Genomic DNA, 16,940 nt, shown 5'->3' with positions numbered 1-16,940 from the left:
CAGGGGATGCTCCAGGGCAGGGGATGCTCCAGGTCAGGGGATGCTCCAGGTCAGGGGATGCTCCAGGACAGGGGATGCTCCAGGGCAGGGGATGCTCCAGGGCAGGGATGCTCCAGGGCAGGGGATGCTCCAGGGCAGGGGATGCTCCAGGTCAGGGGATGCTCCAGGTCGGGGATGCTCCTGGGCAGGGGATGTTGCTGGTTAGGGGATGCTCAAGGTCAGGGGATGCTCCAGGTCAGGGGATGCTCTAGGTCAGAGGATGCTCCAGGACAGGGGATGCTCCTGGACAGGGGATGTTGCTGGTTAGGGGATTCTCCTGGGCAAGGGATGTTGCTGGTTAGGGGATGCTCCTGGGCAAGGGATGTTGCTGGTTAGGGGATGCTCCTGGGCAGGGGATGTTGCTGGTTAGGGGATGCTCCTGGGCAGGGGATGTTGCTGGTTAGGGGGTGTTCCTGGTTAGGGGATGCTCCAGGTCAGGGGATGCTCCAGGTCGGGGATGTTCCTGGGCAGGGGATGTTGCTGGTTAGGGGGTGCTCCTGGGCAGGGGATGTTGCTGGTTAGGGGGTGTTCCTGGGCAGGGGATGTTGCTGGTTAGGGGATGCTCCAGGTCAGGGGATGCTCCAGGTCGGGGATGCTCCTGGGTAGGGGATGTTTCTGGTTAGGGGGTGCTCCTGGGCAGGGGATGTTGCTGGTTAGGGGATGCTCCTGGGCAGGGGATGTTGCTGGTTAGGGGGTGTTCCTGGGCAGGGGATGTTGCTGGTTAGGGGATGCTCCTGGGCAGGGGATGTTGCTGGTTAGGGCGTGCTCCTGTACAGGGGATGTTGCTGGTTAGGGGGTGCTCCTGGGCAGGGGATGTTGCTGGTTAGGGGGTGCTCCTGGGCAGGGGATGTTGCTGGTTAGGTGGTGCTCCTGGACAGGGGATGTTGCTGGTTAGGGGGTGCTCCTGGGCAGGGGATGTTGCTGGTTAGGGGGTGCTCCTGGGCAGGGGATGTTGCTGGTTAGGGGGTGTTCTTCGAAGCTCTGGGTTCTTAGTGGTGCTTGGTGTCCTTTCCAGGACCCCTGTGATTTTCTGCCAGGTGTCTGTATGTCACCTGTCTTCTTACTTGCTTGGCTGTTACAGCCCCTTCTCTGTAGCCAGGAAGATGCATGCCATTGCGAGACATCTTTGTAAAGCTGAGTATCAACAGGTGCTTGTGACTTTTTTTTTTTTTTTAATTTTCTAAAAGGAGTATTTGTTTTGGGAAAAAAAAAAAAGAGAAAGAAAAGAAGCCTCAGCCGTCCTTCCACGGTAAAGGCAGTTTCCCCGCTTTGTTTAATACATGCCTGTCCCTGTCCACATGCATAAATATTTAAAAATAATCTCCTCGCACAGTATGTGGTCTATTTTTGTAATCTCGCTTTAAAGGACTTTCCCATCTCTCTGTGTAGCCACGATCAGACTTCTCCAAGCTGCATAAAACTTCGACATATGGAGGAAACCAAGCTTTAGTCTTCGTGAAACAGACCCCACGAACTTAGCAGTTAAAGTAATTTTAAAAAAGGGTCTGGGAAGATAGCACCTGGGTAGGATGCTTATTGCACAAGCGTGAGGATCGGTTTTGTTTCCTCAACCTCACACTCACAGAAAAGCCATGTGCAGCCGCACACCTCTCCAATCTCCGTGCTGGGCAAAGACAGGTGGATGCTCGGGACTACTGGTTCACCCGTCTGGCTGAAATGGTAAACTCTAGATTCAATGAGAGGTCCTGCATCAAAAAAAAGATCGTGAGCAACAGAGGGAGACACTCAGTCAACCTCCTGCCACACTTGGGGTCTCACAGCCCATCTGTGGGTTTGGATCTTGGCATTCCAGTGCCTGACTCTGTCCTCTGTAACACTTCATTCTGTGGCTCTCTCTCTCTCTCTCTCTCTCTCTCTCTCTCTCTCTGTTACCCTGTGAGACTCTTGATAGCCAGGATGCTGGCCTTCTGAAACAGCATCCATAGTTTTGCCCTTTTCTTGGTCCCCAGAAGATGCTATATAAATGTTAGCTGAATCCACATGGGGGCTGGCATAAGCTGAGCCTGGGTTTTAGGCAAAGGCAGTTCTCGTTTGGGCAGCGGTAAGCCACCAACTGTTGTCTCTCACATCTCTGTTGGCTGCAAGTCAGAGAACAACGAGCTACAGTGGCTGTGAGCTCAGGAAGACCCCTTCTTGTTTCTGTTCATAGACAGGAGGCCCAGAGGGTCCTGGGGGCTTGTGTGGGACTCTCTGTCCCCTGTGAGGTCCTACATCCATCATGGGCAGCAATATGAGCACCTCAGCAAAACCTGGTCATCTCCTAAAGGCCTGAGTGCTGATAATATCATCAGATTGGAGACCAAGCTCACAACGCAAACCTGGGGACAAGAACACAAGCATTCATCACTGGGAAGCAACTTCACACCTGGGACTGCATCTTTCGGGTCCGGTGTTGAAGTCTGAGATGTTGAATTGAGTTCTGTTATGATCTGTCATGTGTCAGCTGTCCCCACAAGCCTCCATTGTGACCAGAGGAAAGGCCTCAGGGCACACTGTACTTTTATCCTGGAGTGTGTGACCACTATTTCAGACACCCAGAAGACAGCTCCTTCCAGCTTGCCTAGAGATCAGCCAAACCTAACCTTGAACTCCCGTAGTGTCTGACAACGCTGGCTTGCAAATGCTCCCTCTTAGGTGGTGGGGACCCAGGGCCCCTGCTCCTTCTAGAGTTGATAAGCAAATTAATACTTAATAGGCATTTCATAATGTTACTTATCAGGCAATTGAATGGATCTCAGCCACCAGCCCACATATCTCAGTCTAACCCTGCTGTCAAGGACTATTGTTAAGGAAAAAGGCAGGCCTAGGCTCCATTTTCAGCATCTCTAGTGCTCATGGGAGAACTGGACTTCATCAGCATCCTTCATGTCCTTGGCCACAGAAAGGCTCCTGGCAGCTGCCAGCCTGGGTAAGGCCCCTCTCTGCTTTTAATCTCACTGCTTCTCCATCCGTGGAAATGTCATCTGGCCAGGTTATAAATTCTTAGGCGATGGAAGCTGCCTCCTCCTTTTCGGCAAATGTCACCGCTGATGCATCCCCCACTCTTTCACCTACCTGACTGTCCTCAGTGAGAGACATGCTGGATAGGGATGAGAGCAGAGCTGGGTGCTTTGGGGCCTTCACACTGCTTTACCCCTCCTGCTCATGCCCTGAGCCCTCTCCCCACTGTGTCCTGTGGCACTGGAGCCCAGGATCTGTGAGGAGCAAGACTCAGTGCTAGAGGACTAAGACACTCTGTGTGGTTAAACTTCTGCCCATGCCTAATATCCCAGAGAGACCCTCAGGGAGACCTCAGGTGTGTGGCTTTGCTCAGCAGCTCCTCAGCTCCCCACGGTCCCTCCAGGTCCAGAGATGGAGCAGGAAGGGAGGTTGACGGTAGAGATTTGCTAAGCTCAGAGCAGCTGATGCAATGCCCGATGCCATTAAAATTAATGACCAGTTCCAGCTGACTTGGCCTCCTCCAGCGGGACAATCACCCTTAAGTCAAGGTGGAGGCATTGAGAAGGGTGAGGTGGGGGCCGGTCTCATCTCCACAGTCCTTGTCCTCAGAAGGAAGGGCAGTAGGAGGAGAGCTCCAGTAGGCATACTGCAATGAGTGGTGTGGTATTTTTATGAGGTCATCAGTGCTCTTGTTGCAAAACTGAAAGCTAACCATAGGCTCTTCCTACCCCTGGTCCAGGTTGTAGGTATCAGACACATTGGTGATTTTGTTCTGAAGAACTTTGATGATGTCGAGATGATGATGTAAGGCCTACCCATGCTTTCCTCACTATACACACACTGACTTTCTTTCTTTCTTTCTTTCTTTCTTTCTTTCTTTCTTTCTTTCTTTCTTTTTTTTTTTTTTTTTTTTTTTTTTTTTTTTTTTTTTTTTTTGGTTTATTTTGAGACAGGGTTTCTCTGTGTAGCCCTGGCTGTCCTGGAACTCACATTGTAGACCAGGCTGACCTCAAACTCAGAAATCCGCCTGCCTCTGCCTCCCAGGTGCTGGGATTAAAGGCGTGTGCCACCACCACCGCCTGGCACACACTGACTTTCTATGACATGGTCTTGAAAATTCCTTGCTAGCCAGGATGCAAAGCCATGGACCCAGGGTGTGATGCAAAGCCGTGGACCCAGGCTGGTTCTATGAAGTGCTCCTCCGGTGAATGAAATGACTCAGTGCAGTTCTCCGTAGAAGACACAGCTGTTCTCTAGGCTGCTGCTGGTCTTGGGATCCAGGGTCTTGATCATGCTAAGCGGGCATTCCACTATAAACCCACATGCCAATCCCAGTCAGGTCCTCCAGGTCTGCCTCTGCCCTGTCAAACACAGCTTTCTTTTCAGATTGTGCTCCAGGGTGACTGTCCTGAGAAGCTAACAGGCTATGGCCAGAAAGGGAGAGACTGTTAGCTTCTAAGGCTACCCTGAACATTGTCCCTAGGGTTTTATTCAGAAATGCTGTCTCCTGTAAATTCTCTTTCCTTTGGGCTTCCCTTGATGACTGGCTAACACAGTCTCTCTTTACCTCATTCTGCCCTGAGCATCAGGCTATTGTTCTCAGTGGGGCTTATTTCTCGTGCATGCATGCGTGTGTGTGTGTGTGTGTGTGTGTGTGTGTGTCTTAAACTTCCAAATGACTATACAGCAGGGTCAGGGCTCCCTTACCACCTTCTTTCTATCCCTGAGAGCTTATTTTCAGAGTCAGGCCTGGAACATGGGTGGCCATGCCCAACCAAGTGGTGGAAGTATTTAACTGTATCTTTTATGGAACTGCATTAGTCATTCATTACCACCAATACAATGTAACGACTGCAGAACCAGCTGTGGGGCACATCTGGGGTCAGGCCTGATTTACAGCCTAGCACCTAGGAGTGAGTTTTACTGCAGGACAGGACAGCAGCTTCACTGAAGGGCAGAGGACGGTCCTGCCTTCTCTAAGCTCCAAGAGTCAGCAAGTGCTCTCCCAACCCAAACCCAGCGACTTCTCCAGCTCCCACGAGATGCACATGAGAAGCCGAATCCTTTTCCAGCTCCCAGGTTCTATTCTTGTAAGCATTGCCACCCCCTCTTCTAGAGGGGTGACTGCGTGGCTCACTTCTGCCTCTTCTCAATCCTGACAGAAGTGGGGGAGGGGATGGAAGGCAAATTCTGGGAACTCTGTCCAGAGAGTCCTTTGGGGACTTCCACGGGTTGCAAGAGGGGAGCAGAGGGTTATTCCTCTTCCCATTGCCTGACTCAGACCTGCATCCCGAGTTCCTTGGGGGAGGAAGCCACAGACACCTCATCAGGTGGAACAGTAGCCAGAGGGATTGTGTGGCATGGCATGTATTTGTTGTGACTCTGTGGGAAGGCCTTCCTCAGGTTGCTCCCACCCGCCCATCTCTGTCACAGCCATGGTAGGATGTGTGGAACACACGCCCAGGCCTATACTCCAGGTGCTATGTAGCACAAACTTCAGTGCTTGGTGGTAGTGGGTTATCATATTGCTCTGCCAGTTGATGTGGTCACCTCTGGAAGCAGCATGGCCAGGGCCTGGGCCCTGGAGCAGCATTGACCTGCATCGTATTAAAAAGGCCAGGACCGTGGGCACTTGAGTTATTGATAAGCTTGAGTTCTCTATGTGTGTGTCTCTGTCTGTCTGTCTGTCTGTCTGTCTCTGAGCCTCTCGATCTCTCTACCTTTCTCTCATGCTTGTGCATATGGAGGCCAAAGGAAAAGGACAGGCACCCTGCATGTTCTTCACACTAAACCTGAGGCTCAGTGTTCTAGGCTGGCTGGCCAGGAAGCACCTGGCCACCTTGTCTTTATCCCTGTCACCCCAACCCCACAACTCTGGAATTGTGTCTGCTAGGGATCTAGGGATTCCAGCTTGGGTCCTCTCGCTTGTGGGCAAGAGGTGCTCTTCTCTCAGCCATCTCCACCGTCTGGTTGGACAGTTGTCTGACGTTGTGTCTGGGAGGCAAATCTCTGCACCCCGAAGACGGAGTGCTCTCAAGCTTAGCAGTACATCTGCATCACCTGGGGGAATGTTTGTTTCCTGTTTATTTTTGGTGTCGAGGATGGAACCCAGGTCTTCATTCACATCCTAGCCTCTGTCTCGTGCTTTTAAGCAAGCAGTACCCCAGGGTCATCCCTGCACTTTCAGTGAGAGATTGAGGCAGAGCTTGGTGGCCTGGGCTATAGAACATACCCTGTAGGGGACAAATTCCTACTTTAGAGGTTTCCTTGGCAGGAAGAAAGAAGGGAGGCCACAGTTACAGAGGTAGAGGGTCAACAATGGACGAAGGTGGAGTGATTCACAGCTATATGATTATATTATATAATATTATGATTATATTCCGCCTAACATGGTAGCACACACCTGTAATTCCAGCACTTGTGAGGCAGACACGGGGAGGGGGTCAGGGTAGGCCTGGCTACATGAGGCTAGCTAAAAAAAAAATTAGTCTTCTCTATTTTGTGTGTGTTGGGGAGTTAGTTGCATCCATCCAGATACATGCTTGCAAGACTGTGTGCTTACGGAGAGGCCAGCCACGAAGGCTGGCGGCCTGAGTTGGATCTCTGGATTTTACTTGGTAGAAGAGAATCGATTTCTCGCACACTGTCCTTTGATGTCTATACGCATGCAGAGGCACGTGTTTCTCCCTCTAATAAATAAATAAATAATGCAAAAAGAAAAGGCAGCGTAGGTAGAGAGAGGGTAGCGTGTGCTCAGCACACTCTAATGGCATCTGTGTTACTCTCGCCTTAATATTTCTCCCCCACACATCCGGTTCTTCTCCCACCATCTCTTTACATCTGCAGGGCTCTCTTGTATAACGCTGTCAGCCTGTGTTCCTCTCTCTCCTCTTCCCTACACACTATGCTTCAACAGCAGCAAAGGACGGTGCCATGTGCCCTGTACTAAAGTCCCCTGTGTCCTTGTCACTTCTCAGGGGTTGCAGGGTAACAGAAAGGCACGCTCTTCTTTGCTGCTCAAACCCCACAGCCCTGCCGAGAGCAACTCTTAATTTTCCTTTCCCATCACATACATTTCTTTCCTGCTGAAAGCTCCCTGGGGCTCTGCTTTCTGCAGGTTGGGCAGAGCCATGCCCCAGTGTTTGGAAGCCTTCACTATGGTCCGCTAGTCCTCACCTTCACCCCATCCGCTTACCCGTGTCACCCAGCTCCAACGCTGTCTAAGTTCATACCCCTCCCCTACCGGGTAAAGTGGGTCTCCGGTCCCAGGTCATTCCTCATCCCTTCTGCAACTCTGCCAAGCTGTTAACCTTCCCGGTGGACTGTGAGTCTCCGTAGCACAACAGGCACCAAGGGCAAGGCTGAGTTAGTGCCTGAGGCAACTTACATGGACTTGCAAGGGAGTAATCCCCCTGCCTCATGCACCCAGAAAGGAGAGCCCTCAGCCACTGTGTGTAGACTGTCCTTTCTGTGAGGACAAGAGTTTGGTCCTGCAGTTACGATAGTACTGCCATGCGCTGTGCTGGTGTGGTCAAGGCCAGCTTCCTGGTTGACACACTCTAGTGACTTTCTTTATTCCTTGGGATGGAGCAGGGGAACTTGTTTGACAGTGCAGATTCCTGGGCACTTCAGGCGTTCCAGGCTGTTGGGGAACCTGGTCACTGTGTCTGTAACAAGTGCTGCTGCTACTGGTGTAAGGTCTGAAGAGACTCAAGGGAGGGTTGCTCCTTTAATCACTGCAAACTACCTGCAGTGATTAAATCACTGCACCTGTGTGAGGTACCGAGCCTTACTAGTGGTCTGAGAGGAGAAGAGGTGAGGGGGTGGGGCCTTCACTAGGGTGGCAGGTCAGATGAGGGGGAGGGCAGGGGTAAGATATCAGCAGCAGGACTCCCAGGGCAGGCCAGAGTAAGGCCTGTAGCCCGAGAGTCGGAGCCATCAAGCTCCGGCTGATGGGAAATGGGGCTGCAGACCAAGTTCAGTGAATGGACAACCTCAGTGTCCTCAAGGGCAGGAACTGAGAGAATTGGGGTCGTGAGAATGGTCACCCGTCTATGGCTCAACTTCCCAAAAGTCTCGATTTAGATCCTGGTCTGCCTTCGACAAGGTCATTGGCCTCTGGGGCCAGTGTGGGCTCAGTTGTGATTGTGAGCCTGGACAACAGTCTTACTTTCTGAGTCTTTATGTAAGCCGGGATGGAAGGCTGAGGACCGGCCCCCAAACCTGTGAGTGTGTGAACTTAGCCCATGACAGGGAGTCTGAGAAACCGTGAAGCAGAGGATCATGAGAGATGAGATTATCCAAGTGTGTCCTCACATAAGGCAGGCACGAGGGCCAGGGTTCAGGGATGGTAGAACAGCAGGTCAAGAATTGGGTTCTATGCTTCTGGCTCTTGCCATGGAGCAAGGGGCTGTGAGCCAAGACCACAGGCAGCCTCTAGAAGCTGGGGCAACAGGAAATGGTTTCCTTATACTAGTCTAATAGCCCCATTCAGACTGCCCTGACCTCCAAAGCAGAGGAAGGATGTGTTTATGTGGTGGAGGCCATTAAGCTGTGGTACTTAAAGGGGTAAGACTGTAGAAGTTATGTCCTGATTCTTGGTTCTAGCCTCATGCTCCCAGAAGTAAGACTCAGACTCAAAATATATTTTCAAATACCTTGGTCATATAGCTAGACTTTCCTCTGACTAGACCATAACGTAACTTAATCCATTTACTCTAATCTACATCCTGCCCCATGGCTGGTTACCTGGGCTCCGGCACCATGCATCTGTACTTGTCACATCTTCCCTGGAGAGTCTCCTGTGCCTTGCTCTACTCCAGAACTCTTTCTGCCTCCTGGATGTCCCACCTTCTAGTCTACCCTTATCCTATAGGCCATAGGTTTTTTAATTGACAGGTGATGCATCCATACAATACAAAAGATATTATTGATACAGAAGACACTGGTGGGAAGGAAGGGAAGGGAAGGGGAGGGAAGAGGAGGGGAGAGGAGGGAAGGGAAAGTGATTGGGGAAAGGGAAAAGAAGGGATCACCTCTCAGATGGCTCTTCCTTCTACACCCCTCCCCTGGGGTTGAAGTGGTTGTGGGAACATCAGGGATGCTGAAACTGTCCTGGCTGTAGTCTTGCACTCCATAGGTCCAATAGTCTTGTCCCCTAGCAATCAGTACATAGGCTGAGATTACTTCCTGACTGTCCAGCTCTCTGGAATTCCCCCTCTGAGATTGGCCCCTGGGTCACTGTATGACTTCTGTTCTCCAGAAGCCATAGGCATGATGCTAGACCCTGGCAGCCCTGTGCCACATCTCCTCTGTGTGCTATCCTCCCTTTGGTGACATGCTGTGGCCGGGACCCGAGCAGGAGTGCTGCCCAAGAGATGAAGGACCTACCGGCTCCTCTCCCAGCACTGGTGGCCGAGCAATGGGGGTGGGCTGGGTCTTGCGCCTCCTCTGAAGCTATCCCTTCTGGCCTCCCCAGGTACATTCGTCTCGGCCTTCACTGTGCTGTGTGGGGCACGCACCGACCTCCCGGACAGGCATGTGTGCTGTGTCTTCTGGCTGAATATCGCTGCAGCCCTCATTCAGGTGCTCACGGCCATCGTTATGGTGGGCTGGATCATGAGCATCTTCTGGGGCATGGACATGGTCATCCTTGCCAGTGAGTAATTGTTGGTGTTTTCTGAGGGCACAGCGGGCTGGAGCCTGGCCAGGGTGCCAGAGCTGTGGAGGAACGTGGGAAGAACAGGAGGCCTACACTTGGTGCAGGACCCTCAAGACACTCATATTCTTGAAATAGCTCCTAAGGCCACACCCTAGTGCCATGGCCACGAGCTCCAGAGCATTTTCTCTACCATGCCAGTCCTGCAGGGTGGGTCCCCAAGGGGGAGGGGTCCTTTCCAGCTAAGATACCACTCACTGCCTTTGCCAAGGAAGCAGCCATCTCACTGAAACTGGGTAAGCCTCCTGGCCCATGGTTGTGTGTCTCCATCACAGTTTCTAGAGGAAGAGCAGGGCCATGAACTGTCTTCACCCACAGGCAGCTGTGTAACCATGTCTTACACATAGACCTGTGTGAGTCTTAACAGCGTTACACTACACTCTTTGGCTGCTTGGCGTCAAAGCCTTACACGTTCTCACTATCACTGAAGGTGTTCGTGATTCATCCATTGTTAATGCAAAATCAGCCTATGCACAGAAGTGTTTGGTGGAAGCATTTAAAGTTGCAAAATCAAATTTACCAGAGACAAATGATCATTTTTAAAAATAATCTGGCGGAATCTTACATCAGACGTCACCTGTCTTAACAGCTGTTTCCCCGTACCTCCATTCCTGGTCCTACCTCACTGACTGGAGGGCCTCAGTAACCAAGACCATGTCTCCTCAGCCACTTTGTTCTTTGTGCCCTGTCCCCATCTGCTGCTCCTCACTGGGTTCACAGGTTAAATTGCCAGTGTAGAGACAAGCTGTACCCAGGGAGGCAGGAGGAAAAGCCAAGATCTGGAGGCCATGGAATGATCCAGAATAGTCTAGAATGATCTAGGACTTACTTAGCTCCAGTAAGAGTTCCTTGGAAAATGTAGGAGCTTATGCATACACAGTGCTAGGACCAGGGTCAGAAAGACTCATCAAATTACCTCACCAGAAAAAAACTCAAGTGTCAGAGCCTGGTGGGATTCAGTGTGGGTGGCCAGGGCGCCAGACCTGACAGCAGGTCTTCTGGGAATTTAGAAAGGAAGTCAGTGGGTCAGTGGAGTGTCAGGATGTCCCATAGCTAAAGTTAAGCCAGGGGGAGGAGAAGCACCAGGCAGAAGTGACACACCCCTGTGTGCTGGGAAGAGCTGTCAGATTAAGGTGGACTGTACAGCTCCCTCACCTGATCTGATGACCCCTCTACTGGGGCTCACTCGAAGTGCTGGAGAGGGTCAGAACATTGTTTTTAGGAGAGACATACCACCATTTGTGCTGCCAGCCACCATGAGTCCCAAAGATAGCGCCAAGACTTCCCAGGAGCCACCGGGTCACTTCCTCAGGGACATGTGGGACGTCTGCAGGCGCCAGATCCCATTCCCAGCTAGAAGGCCTGGGAAGGCTGTAGCATCCTTACATTATTGGTTTGTCTGCTCCTCAGCCTGGCGTTGGGGTGAGCAGTGTTGGGACTTTAGTAAGAAGGCTAATCGGCTTTCTGTTACTATAACAAATGGCCGGGAGAAATCAACTTTCCAAGAAAAATGAGTTACATTACATTGAGTTTTAGAGGACTCAGTCCAGGCTGGGTTGGCCTCATTGTTCTGAATTGTGACCACACAGCATTTCATGACAGGACAAAAGCCACCCACTTCGTGCCTGGGAAGGGAAGGAAAGAAAAGATACAAGAGTCTCCATATCCCCTTAAAGGGAATGCCCTATGTAAGCTGAAGACTCACCATTAGGAGAACAAGCTTTTGTACCTGGGCCTTCATGGGACATTCCAGGTCTGCCACGGCAGTGAGGAATGTGCCTGACTGGGTCTCAATACGTGTGTTGGTGCCACATCTGATTCCTGCAGCTTCCTGATATCTAGAGGCTCTTTGACTTCCTGTGGATTACCACCCATTGAACCTATCACAGGCAGGACGATCATGTCAAAAAATGAGCTCAGAACCCCAAGTTACACATCTTAAACTTGAGATGTTAAGAGTTGAACCACTCTTAAGTCAGGAATCTTCTGCACCTGTCATTTGTCCCCTGTCATACCCAGGAACAAGGGGTCTAGACCAAAGCTGCTCCTGTTAGACCTAGGTAAGATAACATAAACGCCAAGATGTGCTCCTTCATTGCCGGTCTCCCGGGCTTCTGACTTGTCCAGAATGCTTTGGTCTGGTGTAGGAGTCACAAGATGAGCAGATGCCAGGGTCTCCAGCCCAGGCCTTCCTCCTTGTCCTCTCAGCTCCCTTGTGGGTTGGTCAGCCTCTTAGTATATGGGATGTATCCAGGGATTCTGTCTCAGCACCAAATTTTTCACCATTATTTTTGGAGACTGCAGAAGGATATTAGTCTCTGCCCCTTCTGCCAGATTCCCCCACCAATCTCAACAGCCACTGTCTTTTTCTCTTTTTCTAAAAATTGTTCTCACCCTCAAAAGATGAATGTACCACTCCCATGGGATGGGCTGGGGTTGCTCTGAGCAGCCATGTTTGAGGAGGTGTCTTGGAATAGATCCTTAGAAGGGGAGAGCTGCAACTGACTTTGTCCCAAGAACACCTGGGTAGAGGCTTACTCCCACTGCATAGCTGAACAAAAAATACAGGCTGGGTTTCACACAGCACCTTTGGGTGCTACCAGAAACACAGTATCAAATAAAAACTTCTGAGAAGATTCCGAGCCTTGGCTGGACATTAGAAGCTCCATCCATATTAATAATGAGCAGCAATGCTCATAGCAGCTTGTCATGGTCAACTGGTCAGTATTTGCCTGGCAGCTCTCTGACTGCTCTTTCTATTACGATATCCGTAGCAGACATTGGTAAACACTTGTGGCATTTGTCTCAGCATAAAGCTCTGGGCAGTCATTACCAATTGATCCTAGATTTCTGCAAAATGTTTTCTCTCCTTGGCTCTTTCCCAATGCATCAGGCTTTGTATGTGTGGGTCCAGTCCATAGGAAGGACTAACCATAAAGACTAGACAAAGCTGGACTGGGACCAAGGTCACTGGAGGATCTTTAGTTTGTCAGCTCCACCTGCCTTGGCTCTACTTGTCCCTCTTAAATGATTCAGAATGCACCCTGAGAGCATAGGCTGGGATCAGGGAGTAAAGAAAAATGGATAAAGACAGGAGGTGAGCAGGGGTGTGGGCGTGGCTGAAGGGGGCACTGGTCAGACAGTGGCAGGGACCTGGGAAACAGGCAGAGTTGGCTCCTGGCCATGTGACTCTTCACTGGGAAGGCTGACCACCCCTTGGCTGAAGCCCTGCCTCTGCAGTGTCTTTGGTAGAGCCCCTCCCCATTCTACACACCTGGTGCTTTGTCTTGTGTTCAGACTGTCTTCTCTCTCCTCTTCCTTCTGCTGCCTTGAATCTCTGCTGCTGCAGTCTCCCAAGGTGAGTCTGTTGGTAGATACACATAGATATCCCACCTTCTTCAGTGGTTAATTGTCGGTGGCACTTTTAGCTTTTCTGTGGAAAAGAGTACTTAGCAAACAGCTCCCTAACATCTGCACCATCTTTGATCACTCTCTTGTATTGCTCCTATGCCCCTAATGGGCACTGGATTATCAGCACCCAAGATTGACAGGCAGCCATACTACATAGAGAGAGACCCAGCTGGGGCTCCTGGTGTTCCCCCTCAGACCAAAGACACTGGATGGGATTGTCACAGATTAGTATACCCCGTTATCTTAGCTCTGTAATCTCACCCAATCAGATTAGCACCTTCTGTGCTGACATCAGTGCTCCAACTTTCCCCGGGAGGGACAGGGGTACAGCTGGAGGCGGAGCACTAGTGGATCTGTGTGAGGGCCTGGGTCTCATCTCTGATCCTGAAAAGCAAATATCTCATGATTAGCAATGATGCGCTGAAGACTCTGTGGGCGCCAGTCTCGTCCTGTCCCAGTTATCCAGCTGGCTGGACCTATGGCAGACAGTTGTTCCCCTCCTGGGCGGCCAATAGCCTTGCCTGTGAACAGTAGATCTTTGCTGCTTCCTGTACCAATAAGGTCCTCATAAAATAGGCAAGGTCTCATGAGTATATTCTGGTCTGGGGCCATGTTGGACAAATCCTAAATGGAATGTCTCCCTAACCACCTCTCCTCTCCTTTTTCCTCACAGGGTACAAGGATCAGGGTATCCCACAACAGCTGTGAGCCTACGGGACCTGCGGGGGAAGTCCAGGGTCCTGTGAGGGCCACGCCAGGTGGCTCCAGGCACAAGGACCTTCACATATTCTCTTCTGCCATTTCTCAGATTGGGGTAGAAAGGGAGTACTTACAAAACATTATTTATTTTGGGAAACACACCTGCTTTTCTTAGCAGGCTCCGAGGCTAACTTCTCTCCCTGCTCCAGAGTGCACGGGAGGAACAGGCCCAGAACATCAGACTGGGCTAGAGGCAGGATAGTGACAGTGCCAGGGATACTGGGCATGCTTATCCAACTATACACTGAATAGGCACCAAGACCTGTCAGGCTGGGCTGCTGTAGGTCCCATGCAGGTGATCAGTCACTCTCCTAGGCGTCAGGACTTCGCAGAACACTTCCTCTGGATCCTCACGCCCTGCTCGACCACATGGTTCCCTGTATTTGCTCGGTGGTCTCCCAAGGGCAGTGTCAGGGTGGGGGTTGCCAGTGTGGAAAGGCCAGGTGATAGCCCAGTGTGTAAAAAATTCTTGGGTTCCCCCAGGAGTCTGATAACACCCCAGTGTTCGAGTTGTTGGGTGTGACTTTGTGACTTGACTGGGGGTAGGGGGGAGGTGGCACCCACTCTACTTCTGGAATGTTACTGCTAGCATCTGGATGCTTATATGCAAAATGAACAGACCAAGTTATGAATGGCTGCAGACCAGCAGCCCTCTTGGATATATTTACTATGGTCTTTGGTCCCCTCTCCTTTTTTCCCCCCCTGACATGCACGTGTTTCTGAATCCAGATGGTTTGTTTTGAGGAAGATGATGGAATCCATTCGTTACTGTTTCTTGACATCCCAGTGGAGTCTGGGCTTCCCACCCACCGCCAAACACGTGGATATCACTAGAGAATCCTGTGAATAGTCAGATGCACTGGAACTCATGAAATGTAAATAGCCTTGCCCAAGCAAGTCCTGGGGGAGTTGGCTACTGGACTGCATTTGAACCGTGAGACCTGCAGAGTGACATCATCAGGTTGGGGACTTTGACCTGAAGTTCATGCGTGCTGCAAGAAGACGCATCGTGAGGCTGAAGTTGTTGGCGTGGCATGTGCCCCTTTAAGCAGCAAACCTGGGACTGATCAGTACAGAGCCAGATCCTTACTAGGCACAGAAAACATCAGGAAGTGGGAAGGTACCGATATGAAATTAAGAGAAAGGCCGACTCAAACTGATGGTGATGGGGTGGCTACTTACATCTCTCTCCATCTCATTCTAACGTAGGAAGAGCTAACATGTGGGACAGACCCAGGGCTCAGTTCCCGGTCATGCTGGCCTTGAGCCATCAGTGGGTCCCTCATCGTCTGCCTGAAACTCTGTCACAGTGTGGCCGGGGCTAAAGAAAGGAGCCGTCCACTTTCTGCCTTGGTGGATGGAGGCTCTTGAAAAGCAGCTCCTGTTTCTCTGGGGTTCCAAGACCCCACCCCACCCCACCCCACCAGCCTTCTTATTTGCAATCTTTAGAAGTCCCTGACATCATGAAGAGATGGAGACCCATGACGTACTCATTTCTGGCCCTGACTCTGGGCTGGCTCACCTGTCCTACCCTGTGTCTATCCATCAGTTTCTTCCAAGGCTGTGTGGGAACGAGTTGTACCTTTGGAACACCTGCCAAGGGGTCTAGTTCTTCCTGTGTTTCTTTTTGTTGCTCTGTTTGTTCTCAGCCCCTGTCTTGGGGTACGGGGCCAGGCTTGGTTCTCTCCACAGCAGATCACTGCTCCCAAGGAGGCCACCTCCGGTAGCAAAGCTGTACCAGAAAGGGGAATGATGGGTCAGTGTCCCCACATCTCCCACGATGTCCGCCCACAGCCCTTCATCCCACAGAGCTAGTGATGACAGGCCTGGCAAGAGCGGCCCCCACAGCGAGGGAGAAGTCTATTTCCCTGGCTTCGGCTGGGGGTGGCTACCGGGGGAGTTGGAAGGAGATGGTAATTTATATTGCTTGTTTAGTGACATGAACCAGACTCGAGTGGGACTTTCCTGAGTGACAAGTGTCACCATGAGTTCCAGTGTGGGATGGCTTAATACAGGGGCTTGTGAGCTTGGGAAGCTGTTTCCTCCCTAGCACCCCCTCACTCCAGGTGGATAGTGTGGGAAGGCTTTAGGAGCCCCCAGAACAGTGAGTCTGAGGGGTGCTACTAGCTCCAAGCATCAGCCCCCTGGGCCAGGCCTCATTAGCCCTCATTAGCATAACCATTCTCAGCCGATAGACAGTGGCTAATTCACTCCTCACAGTCCAAGCAGGCCATTGGTTCTAGGTGACCAGAGTTCATTTACTGAACACCAGCTATCTAGAAAGCAGGGCTTTGGACCCAGAAAGTGGCTTAGTGGCACTAGAGCTCCTTAGTGACAAAGCTGCCTGGGTGGCATAGCTCAGGGATGCTGTCCCAACCTTGGGAAATAATTCAGAAGACCGTTCCCTGGCTATGAGTGCCAGGGGCAGACATCATAGGCACACAGAGAACATCCACAGAGACTGTGGCACTGCCAGGATCTAATGTGGCATTGTTATCAGAGTGGCCATTCCTTCCACCAAACCAGGACCCTGGAGCAAGAGAGGACCAGGTAGCCTATTGTCCTAGCTCCATTTCTGTTGCTGTGGTAAAATACCCTGACCAAAAAGCAACATGCACTAGGAAAGAGGAAAGTTGGTTTATTTAGTTTATAATCTAGCCTATATACAGTCCATCGTAGGGGAGGAGTCATGATGGCAGGAACTAGAAGTGCCTAAGTCACTACATCCACAGGCAACAGCAGAGAGAAACAAATGCATCCATGCTGCCCATGCTCCCCCACCCCCCACCAGTTTCATGTACTCTTAAAAAGTCCAAGATCCAGCCCACAAAATGGTGCCACCCACCCACATTCAGGGTGGATCATCTTACTTCCATTAAACAAATAAGATAATCCTCCACAGGCCAATCTAATCTAAAATAATTCCTCTTTAAGACTTCCCTGGTGATTCTAGGTTTTGTTACGTTAAAACTATTCAACATTGTGTAGTGTATTTTAGGGACCATTGAGGACCCCAGACTGCGGCCAGGAAGCCCTATGAGATGACTCACCC

General features: G+C 51.1%; 1 protein-coding gene across 3 annotated transcripts in view; it reads left to right on the top strand.

The window, feature by feature from the left end:
- Positions 1-15,508, top strand: part of Stum (stum, mechanosensory transduction mediator homolog) — a 57,831-nt gene extending 42,323 nt beyond the window's left edge. The window contains exons 2-4 of one of the 3 annotated variants that reach the window (XM_021168779.2): positions 9,479-9,658; positions 13,068-13,076; positions 13,803-15,508. In XM_021168779.2, coding sequence (XP_021024438.1) covers positions 9,479-9,658; positions 13,068-13,076; positions 13,803-13,837 — 224 coding nt within the window. In that variant the 3' untranslated portion in view covers positions 13,838-15,508. The remainder of the gene's footprint in view (positions 1-9,478; positions 9,659-13,067; positions 13,077-13,802) is intronic. The other 2 variants (XM_029481012.1, XM_029481010.1) reach the window with 2 other exon arrangements.
- The last annotated feature ends 1,432 nt before the right edge of the window (positions 15,509-16,940 follow it).

The sequence above is a fragment of the Mus caroli genome, chromosome 1, assembly GCF_900094665.2.
Source record: "Mus caroli chromosome 1, CAROLI_EIJ_v1.1, whole genome shotgun sequence".
NCBI lineage: Eukaryota > Metazoa > Chordata > Mammalia > Rodentia > Muridae > Mus > Mus caroli.
Note: the sequence above shows the minus strand (reverse complement) of the source record. Positions and strands in the feature narration are given on the sequence as shown.